General features: G+C 50.3%; 6 protein-coding genes across 6 annotated transcripts; 4 read left to right on the top strand and 2 right to left on the bottom strand.

Moving 5' to 3' along the window:
- Positions 1–284: 284 nt before the first annotated feature.
- On the top strand, positions 285–4,656 carry N7447_003508 (putative jumonji family transcription factor; the record flags this gene model as incomplete). Its single annotated transcript, XM_057227783.1, has 4 exons — positions 285–563; positions 686–783; positions 846–2,804; positions 2,853–4,656. The coding sequence occupies 4 exons, from the start codon at positions 285–287 to the stop codon at positions 4,654–4,656; spliced, it is 4,140 nt and encodes a 1,379-aa protein (XP_057087124.1).
- A 1,622-nt stretch (positions 4,657–6,278) lies between these two features.
- On the top strand, positions 6,279–7,853 carry N7447_003507 (putative GABA permease; the record flags this gene model as incomplete). The annotated part of the gene is made up of 1 exon (XM_057227782.1): positions 6,279–7,853. One exon carries the CDS (start codon positions 6,279–6,281, stop codon positions 7,851–7,853), a length of 1,575 nt encoding a protein of 524 aa, XP_057087123.1.
- Positions 7,854–8,257: 404 nt separating this feature from the next.
- On the top strand, positions 8,258–9,743 carry N7447_003506 (acyl-CoA-binding domain-containing protein; the record flags this gene model as incomplete). Its single annotated transcript, XM_057227781.1, has 4 exons — positions 8,258–8,341; positions 8,399–8,512; positions 8,577–8,649; positions 8,768–9,743. Exons 1-4 carry the CDS (start codon positions 8,326–8,328, stop codon positions 9,741–9,743), a joined length of 1,179 nt encoding a protein of 392 aa, XP_057087122.1. The 5' UTR covers positions 8,258–8,325.
- Positions 9,744–10,461: 718 nt separating this feature from the next.
- On the bottom strand, positions 10,462–12,217 carry N7447_003505 (glycoside hydrolase family 71 protein; the record flags this gene model as incomplete). Its single annotated transcript, XM_057227780.1, has 2 exons — positions 10,462–12,081; positions 12,134–12,217. 2 exons carry the CDS (start codon positions 12,215–12,217, stop codon positions 10,462–10,464), a joined length of 1,704 nt encoding a protein of 567 aa, XP_057087121.1.
- Positions 12,218–14,787: 2,570 nt separating this feature from the next.
- N7447_003504 (uncharacterized protein) lies at positions 14,788–15,048 on the bottom strand (the record flags this gene model as incomplete). Its single annotated transcript, XM_057227779.1, has 1 exon — positions 14,788–15,048. One exon carries the CDS (start codon positions 15,046–15,048, stop codon positions 14,788–14,790), a length of 261 nt encoding a protein of 86 aa, XP_057087120.1.
- Positions 15,049–15,828: 780 nt separating this feature from the next.
- N7447_003503 (uncharacterized protein) lies at positions 15,829–16,104 on the top strand (the record flags this gene model as incomplete). Its single annotated transcript, XM_057227778.1, has 1 exon — positions 15,829–16,104. The coding sequence occupies one exon, from the start codon at positions 15,829–15,831 to the stop codon at positions 16,102–16,104; it is 276 nt and encodes a 91-aa protein (XP_057087119.1).
- Positions 16,105–16,225: the final 121 nt, after the last annotated feature.

Here is a 16,225-nt window from a genome sequence, read left to right as displayed (position 1 = left end):
AATTTAGGCAAAAACAATCATCCGAAAGAGCTTATCGCAATCGTTTCAACTACCTTCGTTGTACACTCCTTAAGTGTACCGACGACCCTTTCACCACCAATACTGGTCCCCTTTGACCTCAACAATATCGCACTTCCTTTCGCTCGGTCGCAGCTCTTGTTCCCAATTTCCCCGACCGCTGGGAAATACTCCCTTCTCGCCGTCGATCAGCGGTCGCACTATCCGACGACGGCAACTACCATCTACTGAACCCTTTCCCCAACCATCCTCTGTCGCCCTCGATCATGGCGACAGTACTTGACCAGTCGCAGCGCGGCTCCCTTGGAGGCGAGCCCGTCGTCGGATCCGTCTCCATCACTCCGCCGCAGAGTGCCAACGGCAAGAAGGAAGCGCCCGAGGGCGTGCCTTCCGAGTTATCTGACCTCGAGCTCGACCACCAATCTGCACCAGCACCCGATACAACCACGATTAAGCAAGAGGAAATGGAGGAGAAAGTCGAGGAAATCGAAGAAATTGAACCCGATCATTACTATGGCGGCGGCAAGGTTCCTGTTTTTAAGCCGGTGAGTACAAACTGAATGCCCCGGCTGCTCGATAACCCGGGGCTGGAGATTTCACGTCTTCCATCAGACTGGGCACCAAAGCCTACACCTTAGAGAGCTAGGCTGACTGTTCTTTGTTTTAGACAATGGATCAATTCCAGGACTTCCAAGGCTTCATCACCAGAATCAATAGATATGGAATGCAGGCAGGCATCGTGAAAGTTATTCCTCCAAAAGAATGGTGAGTCGATCAACTTACGGCTAGTTAGGATGGCTGTGCTCATGACGTTGTTCTTTTCAAAGGTCCGAGTCTCTTCCACCACTGGATGAGGCCGTTAAGAAAATTCGAGTGAAGAACCCCATTATGCAAGAATTCCACGGATCCCACGGTACATACACTCAAGCCAACATCGAACGACAACGCTCGTATAACCTCCCTCAGTGGAAGGGTCTATGTGAAGAAAGCAGCCACCAACCCCCGGCTCGCCGAGGAGAGAGACGCCGAAACCAAGAACGCGTGAACCGTGCAGCCCCGACACCGCGCCCCCCGTCTGCCCGTCCCGAGGGTCAGAAGCGCCGTCCTGGCCGTCCACCTAAGCGGACCAATAAAGTCAAAGAGGAGCCCCCTGCAGATGACGCTGAAAAGTCTAGATTGGAGGGTCCTCCGACGCCTGTATCACCCGAGACCAACCCTGTGCAGCCAAAAACCGAGGATTTAAGTGACGGCGAGTCCTTACCTACCACAAAACCAAAGGGACGACAGCCCAAGTCCGTGACCTCACGCCGAAAGAACAACCGAGGCGATGCTATGGATCAAGTTGATGAGGAGGCCTATACGGGATTTGATTACCGGATCCATGATCACGAGGAATACACCGCGGAACGATGCGAGGAGCTTGAGACTAATTACTGGAAGTCGCTTATGTACAACAACCCCATGTACGGTGCTGATATGCCCGGTTCGCTCTTCGAGGATTCTACAGAAACCTGGAATGTGGCCAAATTGCCGAATCTGCTTGACGTTCTCGGACAGAAGGTTCCTGGAGTCAATACTGCTTATCTCTACATGGGCATGTGGAAGGCTACCTTTGCTTGGCATCTTGAGGATGTAGATCTGTACAGCATCAACTACATCCACTTTGGCGCCCCCAAGCAGTGGTACAGCATCTCCCAAGAAGATGCACCTCGCTTTGAACAGGCCATGCGCAGTATCTGGTCCAGTGATGCGAAGAACTGCGATCAATTTCTTCGCCACAAAACCTATCTCGTCTCACCTAGCCTTCTCAAATCGCAATATGGGATCACCGTCAACCGATTGGTTCATTACGAAGGGGAGTTTGTCATCACATTCCCTTATGGGTACCACTCTGGATATAACATCGGATACAATTGCGCCGAGTCAGTCAACTTCGCGACCGAGCAATGGTTAGACTATGCTCGCATCGCTAAGAAGTGCCACTGCGAAGCAGATAGTGTCTGGATCGACGTGGAAGAGATCGAGCGCAAATTACGTGGCGAGAGCACACCCGAGTACTATGGTGAATTTGAAAGCGAATTTGATGGATTTGAAGGTGCTTCCGATCTTCTTACACCGCCACGTAGTGTGCCTGAGAAGACATCCACTCGTGGCCGAAAGCGGAAGAACCCGGGCGACGGGCCGAACAGCAAACGACCCAAACTCCACCCCGAAGGACCACGGAAGCTTCCATGTTTGTTGTGCCCTAACAATCTGGACTATGAGGATCTTCTTCCGACAGAAGATGGTAAAGGGCAGGCACATAGACGGTGCGCGGCATTCATTGAAGAGACCACAATTCTCCGTGACGCATCTGGTACGGAAGTTGTGTGTGATATTGACAAGATCCCTAAGGCTCGCCTGGGCCTCAAATGTCTCTTTTGCCGCGAAGTCCGCGGTGCCTGCTTCCAGTGTAACTTTGGCAAATGTACGCGCGCTTACCATGCAACCTGTGCTCTTTTGGCAGGTGTTCAGGTCGAGCACGGTGCGATTGCTGTGATTGCGGATGATGGTACTCAATACTCCATTCCGAGTGTTGATCTGAAGTGCAAATTCCATCGTCAGAAGCGACCCAATGGAGTCCTGGGCGAATCGTCCGATGTGGATCGTCGGGTGATCGAATCGGCTCGTCGTTTGGTACAAGGAAATTTGATCCAATTTCAAGCCGACAAGGAGATTAATGGCGCCATTGTTCTTGAAAACCGTCCTTCCGAGCGAAGTCTTTTGCTCAAGGTTCTTCCAAGAGGGTATGTTTATTGTTTAATTTTTTCTTTCTGTTACTAATAAGTCTACAGAGATGTGATTGAAATGCCCTATCGATGGATGCTCGTTGTTCGTAAGAGCAATTTCACACCCCTCGCATTAGGAATTCAACCCCTCCCAGCCCACCTAGCGCGAAAACCCGAACGCAAAGAGTTAGAATCTGCGGTACCGGCGGCAGGCAGTGCATTTGGCGATTCACGATCTCCCTATCAGTGGGCCGAATTTGAGACGGTGGATGGCACTAGAAACCAATTCGCCCCACTCCGTACGGTCAACCTTCAGGGAGAACAAATGTGGTATTATTTGGGCATGCAGTCCACCGAAAGTAGGGCACAGTATACACACAACCCTAGCGTGGCCATCCACAACCCTCGGGCCAATTTCCTGGACAGCGTTAAGTCGCTTGGCGTGGATGTCAGCGCTCGTGCATCGAAGATCTCACCCCACCACTTTCATTATGCTGCCACCGCCCCTGCCCCTCCCTACCGAAACTTGAACCAGCAAAATATTTACTCGAATGTCAACGCTCTACAATCCCGACCGCCCTCTTCTGCCTTGCAGAACGCCCCTCCCCCTCCTTTTATCCCTGCTACCGGTGCTGCTGCTGGAACTGCGATGCCGTCGGCCTTTCGAACTTTACCCCAGTCTGCCCGTTATGCCCCCTATCCTTCGGCCAAGCACGCTCAGCAGCAGCATCACCTCCAATCCACCAATACTTTTGCCAACGTCCGAGAACTTATTGCTCGCCGTCGCCTAGCCCAGATTACCGACCACGCCAATGTTTTTGCCGGATACACCATCGTTAGCCCCGAATTGGTGGTGGAGACTCTGCTGGGTCCTATGGGCTCAATACCGCCGGCCAATGGCCTCGAGAAACTGGAGCTGGCCATGGCCCAGCAACGGGTTCAGCCACGGGCTGCGGATGGGACTCTGTTGCCGCCTCAAACTCTGAACATGCGGTCAGAGGAAGTCACTCGGCTCCTTCAAATGCTCCGGTTCTCGCTGGTCAGCCACCGCGAGCGACTGGATGTTATTCAGAAGAAGGAATCGGAGGGAATCAAACAGGAGACCGTGGACCGAGGCAGCGTGGCCGCTGCCAAGATGCCTGGAAAATATGCCTACCTGGATCAGCAGCGGTCGCTGGCACCCAATGTCTATCAGTCTCCCTACAACATGCCGTCGGGTCTCTCAGAATATGCCAAGACTACCTATGGATTGGTTCCTGCGGCAGACGACCCGCCCAAGCCCTCGCTGTCGAACGATTACTTCAACAATCTGCCACAAGAGCACCAGGAAAAAATCTTGAAGGCCTGTGGTAGCTTCGTGCAGCGTGCAATTGAGCGGTCGGCTAGTCACAGCCGGCAGAGTTCATCCTCAAATCTTCGGTTGTCGGCGGCACTGGCACAGCAAACGGACAACCCGACCATTGACATCACCCCGGTGGAGGATCCTCCCCTTCTCTCGGGTCTCGATATGCCCCTCCACGCAGATTCTCCATGCTCCAGTTTCGGTCGGTCGCATCTACGATACCAGTCGCCAAATGAGTTCCCCATCCATGGTCCAGACCCTCATCCAGACCACCACGATTTGTTCGGAGATCAGCAAGCAAATACACGCTTCTGGCAGAACGGGCCGTGGGTTGGTGGAGATGGCAACACTCCCAATGACGAGAACCGACCGTTCTTCGGACCACATATCTTCGGGCCGCATGAACGACTCAAACATGACTATGCATCCTCCGACATCTCCCTGGGCAAAGGACCTGGATCATTGCACTCCGTCGATATGGCAGGCTTTGGCCCGGACTTGAATGATGATCTCGGACTAAGTCCGTAGATGTCGGTCTCGTCACTGGCCTCACCTTTTCCCTTTTTAAAACTCGCGTTTGCCTCTGCGGCTGTATTTGCATCTTCATGTAACGACTTCACCGGACTGACGACTCTGCATGAATGGGCGTTTTCTTGTTATTTCATCCGACCTTCGACTGACGTTCACGGGTCTTGTTTCTTTTACGATTTTGGAGTTGGCACTAGCTGGCTGGTCACGACTCAGCGCATTTTCATTTCATTCGATCATTTATTCTTCAAGGCGCGACTCTCGGAAAAGGCGGCCCGACTGACCTACTTGACTATGGTCACATAGACGGAGTTTCAACTTGCACGGTTCCTTTGCGGCCGAAAAATGCCTTTTTCCCGTTCCTCGTCCCCTTTCAACAACTCAGGGCCTACTTCCGCCCTCCACTGATCTCCCTCTTTGTTCTATTAGATATCTCATCAAACAAGAAAAAAATTTCTTTTCTTCCCCCGAGATCACTTTTGTGCTTTACCCTTTGATACCCCCCTTTACCCCCATCCGAAGGGCGTGGATCTGGATTTAACTTTTGATCTAATTCCCCCCTTGTGTTGATATATCCATCCTGGCGCTCATCAATTGCTGGGACTCCCTAAACTCTTCCATGGAGAGTTTGCAGCCTGTTGTTGTGGCAGCCGTCACCTCGCGTGACCTTGATGTATGTGTGCAATGAATCATTCAAAAACATTCCATTTCCGAGTGTAGACTGTGGAGTACTAGCCTATCCATTCTCAGTATCTTCTACTTGGCTTAGCGCCCAGCCCCCAATTTCCGTTAAATCAAGTGTCCACCCTCTGGAGACCCCACAACACAGACCGGTATGATTCCAGCCTCCGCAATATAAACAACTTTGCTATGTTGGTAGGTTCCGGGTTGTAGGTTCTAGGTTGTATAGTCCGTCAGCTGCCGTTTGTGCATGGGTAGAATCACTGGTTATCCGGTAGATGTATCCTCTTTCGGGCTTGATCTTGCCGCGCTCATGACTAACGTGTATAATATACCCGTGGACTATAATTTGGCACGGCACCCCGCTGCAGATCTTATGATGTCAAACGTGTTCTGTGGATCTCCGACTTGTGGTGCATTCCGTATCTCGCTTAGCTGTAAGTCCCAGAGTCCAGGGCTTTGCTAATGGAGTTAATATACTCCGTAGTTTGGGCTAGGTGCGTGTGATTGGAGAGGTACTTATGTCTTCCAGTGCTTCGTATCCAAAGTCAGATATATCACTTAGTGGATTCCGTACTCTGTATGGTCTATAGCGAAAGGGAGAGTCTTGAACTTAATGGAGAAACAGGGGGATTCCACGTGATATAGACCGTTATCTGATATCGTGATAGAAATAGGGGAATTAAGTGGGTCGAACTGCCTTATCGTATATAGTATTAGGTCACAAAACGTGTGCTTTAACCAGTTTACTATACGAGAATATCATGATAAGCCTAGGGAAATCCCTGTCATTCGTTCGATTGATATCTTTTGCCTCAATCTCCAAACTTTGTTAGTGCGCGGTCCCGGACCGCGCCATCTTTTTCCATGCGGGGTTTCTTGTTCCTTAAATGTCTTGGATATAACCTTGAAATATCAAATGCCCCCTTTCCAAACACACCATGCGAAGTTCATCCGATGATGCCGCCAATGAGGCATTGGCCCGTATGGGCTACAAGAGTGAATTACCACGAAACCTGAGTATGCTGAGCATCCTCGGCCTATCCTTTGCTATCATGGCAGCCCCCTTCGGACTGAGCACAACCCTCTACATCACCCTCGCCGATGGTCAGTCCGTCACCATTCTCTGGGGGTGGGTCTTTGTCTCCCTGATCTCAATCGCTATCGCTGCCTCTCTCGCCGAGATCTGCGCCGTCTACCCCACAGCGGGAGGCGTCTACTACTGGAGCGCGATGCTCTCCACGCGCCGCTGGGCACCATTGATGTCCTTCATCGACGGCTGGCTAACCCTTGTTGGCAATTGGACCGTCACACTGAGCATCATCTTCTCCGGTGGCCAGCTGATTCTCAGCGCCATCTCCATCTTCGATGAATCCTTCGTCGCCAACGCCTGGCAGACTGTATTGATGTTCTGGGCGGTCATGCTTTTCTGCGCCCTAGTCAACATCTTTTTCTCGCGCTATCTCGATCTCATCAACAAAGTCTGCATCTTCTGGACGGCAGCCAGCGTCATCGTCATCCTCATCACGCTCTTGACAATGGCCGACGACCGTCGCGACGCGGAATATGTCTTCGCTCATTATGACGCCTCCCAGAGTGGCTGGCCAGATGGTTGGGCCTTCTTCGTGGGTTTGCTGCAGGCGGCATACACCCTCACGGGCTACGGAATGGTCGCCGCCATGTGCGAAGAGGTGCAGAACCCACACCGTGAGGTTCCCAAGGCAATCGTGCTATCTGTGGTAGCGGCCGGCATCACCGGCTTGTTCTATCTAATCCCAATTCTGTTCGTGATGCCCAACGTGCAGATGCTGCGCGAGGTAGCCAGCGGGCAACCGATCGGTCTGCTCTTCAAGACAGTGACGGGTTCTGCGGGCGGTGGCTTCGGCTTGCTCTTCCTGATCCTGGGGATCATGTTGTTCGCCGGTATTGGTTCGCTCACGGCTGCCAGTCGCTGCACGTATGCATTCGCGCGTGACGGCGCCATTCCGGGCTTCAAGCTCTGGCGTCGCGTGAACAAAAAGCTGGATGTGCCTGTGTGGGCTGTAGTACTCTCGGCGGTCGTGGATGGCTTACTGGGATTGATCTATTTCGGTTCCACGGCTGCGTTCAACTCCTTCACTGGCGTGGCTACTATCTGTCTGTCGACCTCGTACGGTCTGCCAATCTTGATTTCTTTGGTCCGAGGCCGTCGCGCTGTGAAAGACTCCACCTTCTCCCTCGGTCGCTTTGGATTTGCCATCAACTTTGTCACTATTCTGTGGATCGTGCTGGCCGTCGCTTTATTCTGTATGCCGGTTACCTTGCCCGTTACACCGGAGTCTATGAATTACGCCAGTGTTGTTTTCGCTGGATTCGCTGGTATCAGTATCTTCTGGTACTTCGTTTATGCGCGTAAGCACTTTACCGGTCCTCCTGTTAGCAGTGATGAGGCGCACGCAGCTACCGAGCTTATGACGGGTACGCCGGTTGATGCGGAGAAACCGTTGGAGACGATGAAGAAGTTGCCGAGCGAGTAGATTGTATTTTATTGTTACAGGTCTTTTTAAGAAATAATAACGGAAACAATTCAACTTACCATGTTAGCATGTTAGCATGTTAGAACGTAATTTCGGACAATCACAAGTGCTTTGACGATCGCCGAGAGCCGCGGTCCAACACAAGCCATCAGATAATCTCCAGGTCTTGGAGGGTTCTCGTCTCCCACATTTTAATTGGATTGAGTCTTTACAATCTGGGGGGAAAAAAAGACAACATTCCGGGGAAAATCACAGTCCGAGGCACAGGGGAATCTCAGGAATTTCCTATCGGAACAACTCAACAATCCCAACTCAATTCCACACCACTCACTCCCTTCTAGCATCTCTCGAAAACCATCATTATATCCTCAAATTCTCCACCTCCAATCTTCTACGCTCCCCATGAGGACCCGCGCAAGCCGATGCCCAACCCCGCTCCCATGAAGACAGGGCAAAGACCGCTTATCGCGTCATGTCGGACTCTGTAGGTGCGTGTTGACTGCTTGCGCCCGCATTCGGATTCCACTGACAGTCTCCCGTCACAGATCGAGTCTTTGTTCATGCCCTCAATACCGTTAAGAGGATTCCCCGGACCGGCACTGCGCGACCTCCCGCTGCCGAGCGGTTGGCACTATATGGCTTGTATAAGCAGAGTATGGGTGAGTGCGCATCTGGAAGCATAATGGGACACAATGGGAAATCGAAGAGCTAATATTCGACCAGAGGGGGATGTGGAAGGTGTAATGGATCGACCGATCGGGAATACGTCGGAGGTGCACGCGGAGTGCGAGAAATGGTATGTCCTTCGCGGGGAAATAGCTAGGCTGTTAGATGTGGATCTTGCGCTCTCTATGAACATCGCTCTTCCCTTCTCTCTACATCAAACCACACGCTAACAATGTCTTCTCCTTTAGGGATGCATGGTACGCGCAACGCGACATGTCGCGTACCGAAGCCAAACGCCGATACATCTCGACCCTAATTGACACTATGCACGAATACGCCTCCCAGACCCCCGAAGCGTGCGAGTTAGTCGCGGAACTCGAGTTCGTCTGGGACCAGATCAAGTACAATGCAGCCTCATCGTCCGATTCCCCACTGAATACCGTCGGCGTCCCACCCTTATCGCGCAGTGCGTACGGGAGTATTGGGGGTCGGTTAGCGAAATCAGAGGAATATGATCGTCCCAGTCGACGGGTTGATAACAGTCGACGGGATCGGGATTCTCGGTTACGGGTTCTTAGTCCTGTGAGTCAACCGGAGGAGGAGGAATATTACCGGCGGCAGAGGGGGGATCTAGAAAACGGCGAGGGTGGAGATCGACATAATGAGGACGAGGATGAGGATGATGAGGAGTTTGAGGAAGCTCGTGATAGCTTATACGAAGAACGAGATCAAGACGACCACCACACCGATGACCCGGATACTAGCTCCAACACACATACAAATACCGAGGCCTCCTCACATCATCCCAGACATCGTCGCAATCCTGCCTCTGGTATTAGTACAAACAGCAGTGGGACTGGTCTCCCGCGTCGAGATTCCCATTCCCATTCCGAACCACCGAAAGACAGTCGCTGGCGCCGTCGTGTCGAGCAGGCCTTGACAAAAATGACGGCGGAGATTGCTGCTGTGCGCGAGCAGATGGAAGCTCGATCTGTTGCGCAGCGTCGTCGGTCTGGTTTCTGGGCGTGGCTGAAGTGGATGATTTGGGTTGCTGTGCGGCAGATCTTGTTTGATATTGCTATGCTGGGCATGCTCCTTATCTGGATGCGGTTGAGAGGTGATCGCCGTGTTGAGCAGCGTCTTAAGACGGGCTGGGCGGCTGTTAAGGCGAGACTTGCGAAGTTTAAGCGATTGAAGGTCGTGGATATGCCTATCTTGCCGTAAGAAGGCTCTTTGGCTGTCGCCCATTTCTTTTCTCTTCTTTTTTTTTCGGTCTTTGACCCCTTGCTGCATTTTCGTTTTCGCGTTGGCATTATTCTACACTTGGCCTATTCCCACGTCCCTCCTCATCTGCCTAAGTGCTTTTGTTTAATTTCTTGTGTCTATTTTTCTTTTTTCTTTTCTCCAGTATATATGGGGTTCAATTTCAGGTTTGGGGGCTTCTTCCTCTTCTACTTCTGTTGTCAGCTTTCTTTTCTTGGGATGTGTGATACGTGTTGTGCCTTAAGGCGGCAGGTTAATTATATCGAGTTATAGATGCAAACATCAGTCTATATGATGTATTGCTTTGATTTGGTGGAGGGGCTTAGATTTCAAGCTTAGATGACCATGTATACCATTTTCTGCTGTTATTCAGTATAACTTAACATGGCTATATGCTTCTTATGTGCCCTATTAGAAGTCATGGGAGTTTGGCCCAGTTATGGTATTCCTCTTCTCCTTCATTGAGATTATATAGATTTGATAACAATTCAAAGCCTTCCCAGGTCAAGAATTAATTAATGGTCAGCCTCGATATCTCTATCGATGTGGTTCCCCGTGTCTTATATCGCCAGTATTATATCGCCAGTATTACTCCTCGGCCGATATCATGTAGTGATAACTAAGACCCCCGTAGCGCATGCTAACTACCTTAAACCAAATACTAGTGCTACTTTCAAGACTAGTCCAAATTCCAAGATGCGTCGTATGCGAAAGCTGTGGCACCGGTTGGGATGAAAACTGGAGCCTCCGTTGTCGTTGTGCAAGTATAGCCGTTGATTGGATATACACAATAGCTAGTGCCATAGCTACATTGGCTTCTAGCATTGCCATCGCCGACACCAGCGCCATAGACCGGTGGAGAAACTTCCGAGACCCGGACAGTCAAACCCAATTTCTCATACTGAACAGGCATTGCCGTCGCAGTCACCATAGTCGCAACCAAAGCCACGAAAACAACCGTAAATGGTAACCTCCCCAGCGCCAAAAGAGCCGAAGCCGCAGAAACAGAAGGCGAAGTCGAAGTCGGAGCCGGAGAAGGCGGCGGCTGAGGTGAAATTGTATTATTAGCAAAGTTGGTGCCAACCCAGGCATTCCAGTTCTGGATATCATCCAGACAGGATTCCGCGATCGATGCACCGCGCATCTCAGCAACAGTCTCTCCCCGACGAGACACCGTCACGACAACTTGTCCAGTATTACCATCGAACGGCACGCTGCCATGATAAAGACCGATTGGGCCGTGAGGCTTATTCTTCCACTTCCCATCCTGCACAGTCCCACCGATGTCAACCGACACTTCCACATCCTGAGCAGACCGCAGAAGTGCGGAGTAGAAGACCTCATCCTGCAAGACATCTGTAGGCGGGAACTCCTTCTGACCATGCGTCTTTGTATTACCCATAGTGCCACCACTAGTGCAAGCGTGCCCAGGCGACTGACGGAACCAGGCAGTGACGCCCTCGGTAGTAACATTCGCCCTAGCCCCTTTATAGACATCAATAATAAAAGGTAGGAAGTCACGCCAGCCGTCATGGGGATGACCAGTGGCGTAGTTGTAGCTCGCATTACCGATCTCGAAGGTCGCGTATGCACCCTCATGCAGCGGGCCGATGTAGTGCGATTCACCATAGTCGTTCCACGAGATGATCTCCACAAACTCCGGCTTCAGAGATATCACTTGCTGCCACCGGTCGTACCACAGATTATCTCCATTCCAGATCCAGTTCTTGCCGTAACCTGGCAGGTTCGTGTAGAACCACGGTGAGACGGGCATCATGTACGGTAGATCGCCTGTGTCTTTGAGCCATTGCATGTAGGTTGAGTCTACGTGTGTGTTTATCGGGTCTGGGCCTTCGGGCCACGCGGCCCAGGAGAATAATCCGTCTGGAACGCCTGGGGCGACGGCGAGTGCTTCTTTCGCGCCTAGTGCGGACCACCCCGGTACGAGGAAGCAGTCTGTGTATTTTTTGATAGTTGCCCAGTCTGTGGCATTGGAGGAGCCTTCGAAGGTTGAGACGAAGGGTTTGCCCTTGTGTTGGTAGTAGGCTCTGTTCCTTCCGTATTTTCGGAGTAGTCCGATCACCTCGCCTTCTGGCCAGGCTCCGTTGCCTACGTAGTCAAATGAGAATAGGAGTTGGAAGTCGAGGGCATTTGCGGCGGTGAACGCGTTTACTAGGGAGCGGTTGTTTGTCGGGAAGTTGTATGCGATGTTTAGGGCAAAGGCATCGATGTGGGCCCTTTGCGCTGCTGCAATGTTGACTTCCCAGTCGTAGACCGTGAAGTTCTCCGAGTTATAGACCTGGGGTGGTAAGAGGTTAACAGAGATATAGACCGTAGTTGAAAGGCTTTACCATGAAATGGGCGAACACGGCCGCTGCTTGGACGTGTTGGACGCCTTTCCATAATGATAGAATCAAGAATATTGTCGATTTCATGTCAACCTGTGTGTGTGGTTCAAACAATATAGCTAAATAGCACATAAATATAGAGATTCGCCAGAGAATTAAGGGCAGCTTTTGTAGAAATTATGTATGTACTTGTTTTCCTGTTGCACATGCACGGAATTCAGTGGAGAGTTTGATACCTGCATCTATCCCTCTCGAGATGTCTATAGATAGATGCCGGAGGTCCGCTATTTGTACATCGGGATCTAAGCGTACTCCTGGCCTGTCTCTCTCTTTGTACATTCCCATATCTTGGATCTTCATATTTGGGTATTATAACTTGTTTTCTATACTGAAATACCTCAGGTATACTACAATGACCAACTAATGCTGCTGATCCATGCCATAACAAAGTGGCATGTGAAATCTTGAACCTCAATAAAAAGTTACGTAGATATGTTTCGCATCATCTCAAAGGCCTTGTTACACCATGTAGTAAGTCGGAAGGCCGGAATTAGGGCTCAATTACACACATTGGCCAGCAACCCAAACCCTGCAATCAAGTCAGGCGAAGGACGATGATACTGATGGATTCCTTCGGATTATAAAATGTAACAATCTGCCATTTTAGTCCAGACTCTGCAGAACGGTTGATGTTAAGCCTTTGGATCAGCCCGGAAAAGTGCTCGGTCTAGATCGGTATTTTGAGAGAGTATCATTAGACCAGATCTGCTCAAAGCTCTGCCATTGGAATAATAGAGCTTAATATGCTCAGTATAATGCCATCCGCATATATGTTTAGCAATGACTAAAGCCTTGGTAGAGGACCTAACTAATCTTCATGTTCCACACAGCGCTATCTACATGTATATCATTACCAAACCCCTGGAGTTTAATATTTGGTGCCGGCTGTGGAGGATGGGCAGATTCACACAGGCCTCAGAACAAGAATTGGCCATACCCGGTTCTTATGAGTTGGACAGAGTCAAAGAAGGAAAACGTAGCTGGGACATGTTATACACACAGTGAGACTCTGCAGTGCATGGGGGAGTCTGAGTGGTCTTCAATGTATACAAGACTCCCCGCCGAGGAATGTCACTGTAGCCGTCATGTAATGTGCCTAGCTTTTTCACTGGAAAGGTTACCTACATGTGTACCAGATAATGCCTGGCACTCGAGACCTTTCCTTTGCCGTTTTAGTGCCCACCCCTTGCCGCTTTTTGATCACATCCTGACTTGGTCACGTGTCATTACATAATTAACTGATCTGCTCGCTGAGCATCACCTGAGGACTCTGATTTGATCACTGAGTGCTCACTGAGTGTAAGGATGAGCGGCCTGAGTAAGCTACATCAATAAAATGCGACACGCTAGCCCCATCACGTGCAATCCTTCCTATTAGATGGCCCCATCGTCTGTCCTATCAAAAAAGGACTGGCGCCGTTAACGTGACCGTTCATCCTACGGTCTCATTCCTATTCAAGTAAAAGGCCATATTTCAGCATATGCTCCTGGGAATACCCCTCGGAATACTTCACTTATAGCCCAGCGATCCCCTAATTGGGCTTTAGACTACCACTAGGGCGAGGGCGATTGGACGGATTTCCTTCAAGATCTAGAACCCTCCCTATATCAAGATAACTGGAGGAATCAGTGTTTAGTAGGTGATTGTGAGTAGACTGCGACATTGCCCGTTCACGATGGGCGGTGGGCAATTTAGATTTTCGAGTGCCCTACTTTAAGTTATTTAAAAAGAAAATGAATTATTCCAAATAACCGTTGGTTGCTTGTTATTGTTCATCAACATCATGTCTCTTCAACCGGTGTCTTTGCACTTAGCCCGCGTTTTAATTTGCATACTAGACTTTGCAGAACTAGAAAAAAAAGTAGGCAATAATTACTACTTTTGTATTGCATCATAATGTATTTCACCAGCTGCGCGCGCACACCACCGAGCTGCGCACCCCAGAACACATAGTAAAAGCGATACATTAGAACAAGATATTTTTTTAACTAGCTCTTTTATTTAATTTCATTACTCGCCGATAGCAGTCGATAAGCGTTCTTTATTATCATATATTAATTTGGAATAACTTCAGAACTTGCATTGTCATGGTATCGAAAAAATACATCGCTAAACTCTAGAAATATGTATATTTTAAGTCACTGATTTATTAAATCCCCCTAAACTCTAACAAGCTATATAAAAAACATTAAGCTACAAGGAAAAGTCCATAGAAATAACTGTTATTGAAACATCTTATTGTAATGTATCGCTTTTACTATGTGTTCTGGGGTGCGCAGCTCGGTGGTGAAATACGTTATTACAGGGCGCTGGGTCTAATGCCACCAGGGACAATGGTTTGACAGCCGATCATTCCGTTATGGGGAAGCCCTTGACCGGGGTCAAATGTAACGCTTTCTAGGCTTCCATTTTCCGGGGGACCTGACTAAATCTCGGACGCATCTCGGCTAAGAATCTGGCTGCTAGTCTACCCAATTGGGCTGTCTTGGAGTCAGGATCGATGTATGAGCTTATACAATAGTACTGTTTTTGTCGATCAGCATTTGTTTACTTTCAGCACGGAGTACTTATTTCAAAAATGCTTCTGATGCATTTGTCATAGCCCACTGGCACCATGGCCAACGGGGACGTCTTTCTTGTACGAGTAATTCGCTCGACGATACCCTGTTGGTTGGTCTCCTTTTCGTTGATCGTATCCTTTGTTTCCTCTTTCCGTTTGGCTCGCATCCATCGTTCTAGATGCGACCAATGTGGCCATTGCCCCACGGGTTTGCGCCCCCAGCTCCTCGAGAGGAGTTGCTGGACCCCGCTTCGCTTTGGGGGGCGTAATGCGACTCGGGTGGCGGGCCGACCCCATGCTATGGGGGCTGCTGCGCCCAATATGCGCATGTCTAGTCTTCGTGGGGTAACACCCGGGTTTCCGTATGCACTGTGTAGCATGCGGAATTGGGCAGCGGGGCGGCTACTGCGAAGGCGTACGGATCCTCGGTGGAGGCATAATATTCGCCTGTAGGTCTACGGAAGCCACCGCCCTTATTAGTTCTTAGCTCGCGTTGTTTGCCTTGTGGATCCTAATGTCAACTTCATGTTCACAGGCCGTGGACTCCTCGAGAACAGTCATCTTATCTGCTCCGTGACAAACGCTGAACTCATGTCACAGCCCATCCCTTTATATTTTTTGCGCTTATACGAAAAATAGCTTGATATAGGAGACCGATATCAGTCGAAGTCTTAGCAAGCAGGGAGAACCGATTATGCAATACCTTTTATCATCAAAACCGAGTCAGGCCATGGAGTGACGGCATGCCGGCATGATACATAGCCCCAGGAGCAAAGCAAGGCTGCGTCCTAGAGCTTGCTAGGCAACCACGATCTGCTACTATCCAATTGAGATATCATGGTAATGAAACGTTGCTACGCCGGCATAGCCATGAGCGTGTCGCTCCGTCTCTCCTTACATGCGTTATGCACCCTAACTCACATGTAGGTATTCTCATACTCTCTGCCGTGGTGGCCGTATTGTGCAAAAGGAGAAGAATGTATCCGGCCCTGTCTTTATATAAGTTGCGGAAGGACGCTCCCATGCACCTGGGCATCGACAGAATCGTTTCCTCCAAACACCATCAAACTCCTTAATATGAAGCCCACTCAGTTCGCAATCCTCATCACCGGTGTCCTTGGCACCGTGGCCATGGCCAACCCCGTTGCCGGCCCTGAGCTGAAGCCGGTCGAGGTAGCTCCCCGCGCCAAGTACACCGTTAAGTGCGATGGGGGTATGAGCCCCGACGCTCGTTGCACCAACGGGAAGAAGGAAAATGGCTGTCGATGTGACAGCAAGGGAACTTACCTTTGTGACCCTTCATCTCTCGCGAAGTCGGGCGGCCAGTGTGCCAAGTGTGGCTGCCACGCATAGTAGTGAGTATTGTTTCTGTGTTGAATACCCAGTGCCTGTATGATGACTTGAGATGGAAACCCTAACTTGGTCTCAGAAAATGCGGCATCATGTAACTTTCCCACCGGATGGAAGTGAAATG

This window comes from Penicillium robsamsonii, assembly GCF_028829455.1.
Source record: "Penicillium robsamsonii strain IBT 29466 chromosome Unknown utg000002l_segment0_segment0, whole genome shotgun sequence".
NCBI lineage: Eukaryota > Fungi > Ascomycota > Eurotiomycetes > Eurotiales > Aspergillaceae > Penicillium > Penicillium robsamsonii.
Note: the sequence above shows the minus strand (reverse complement) of the source record. Positions and strands in the feature narration are given on the sequence as shown.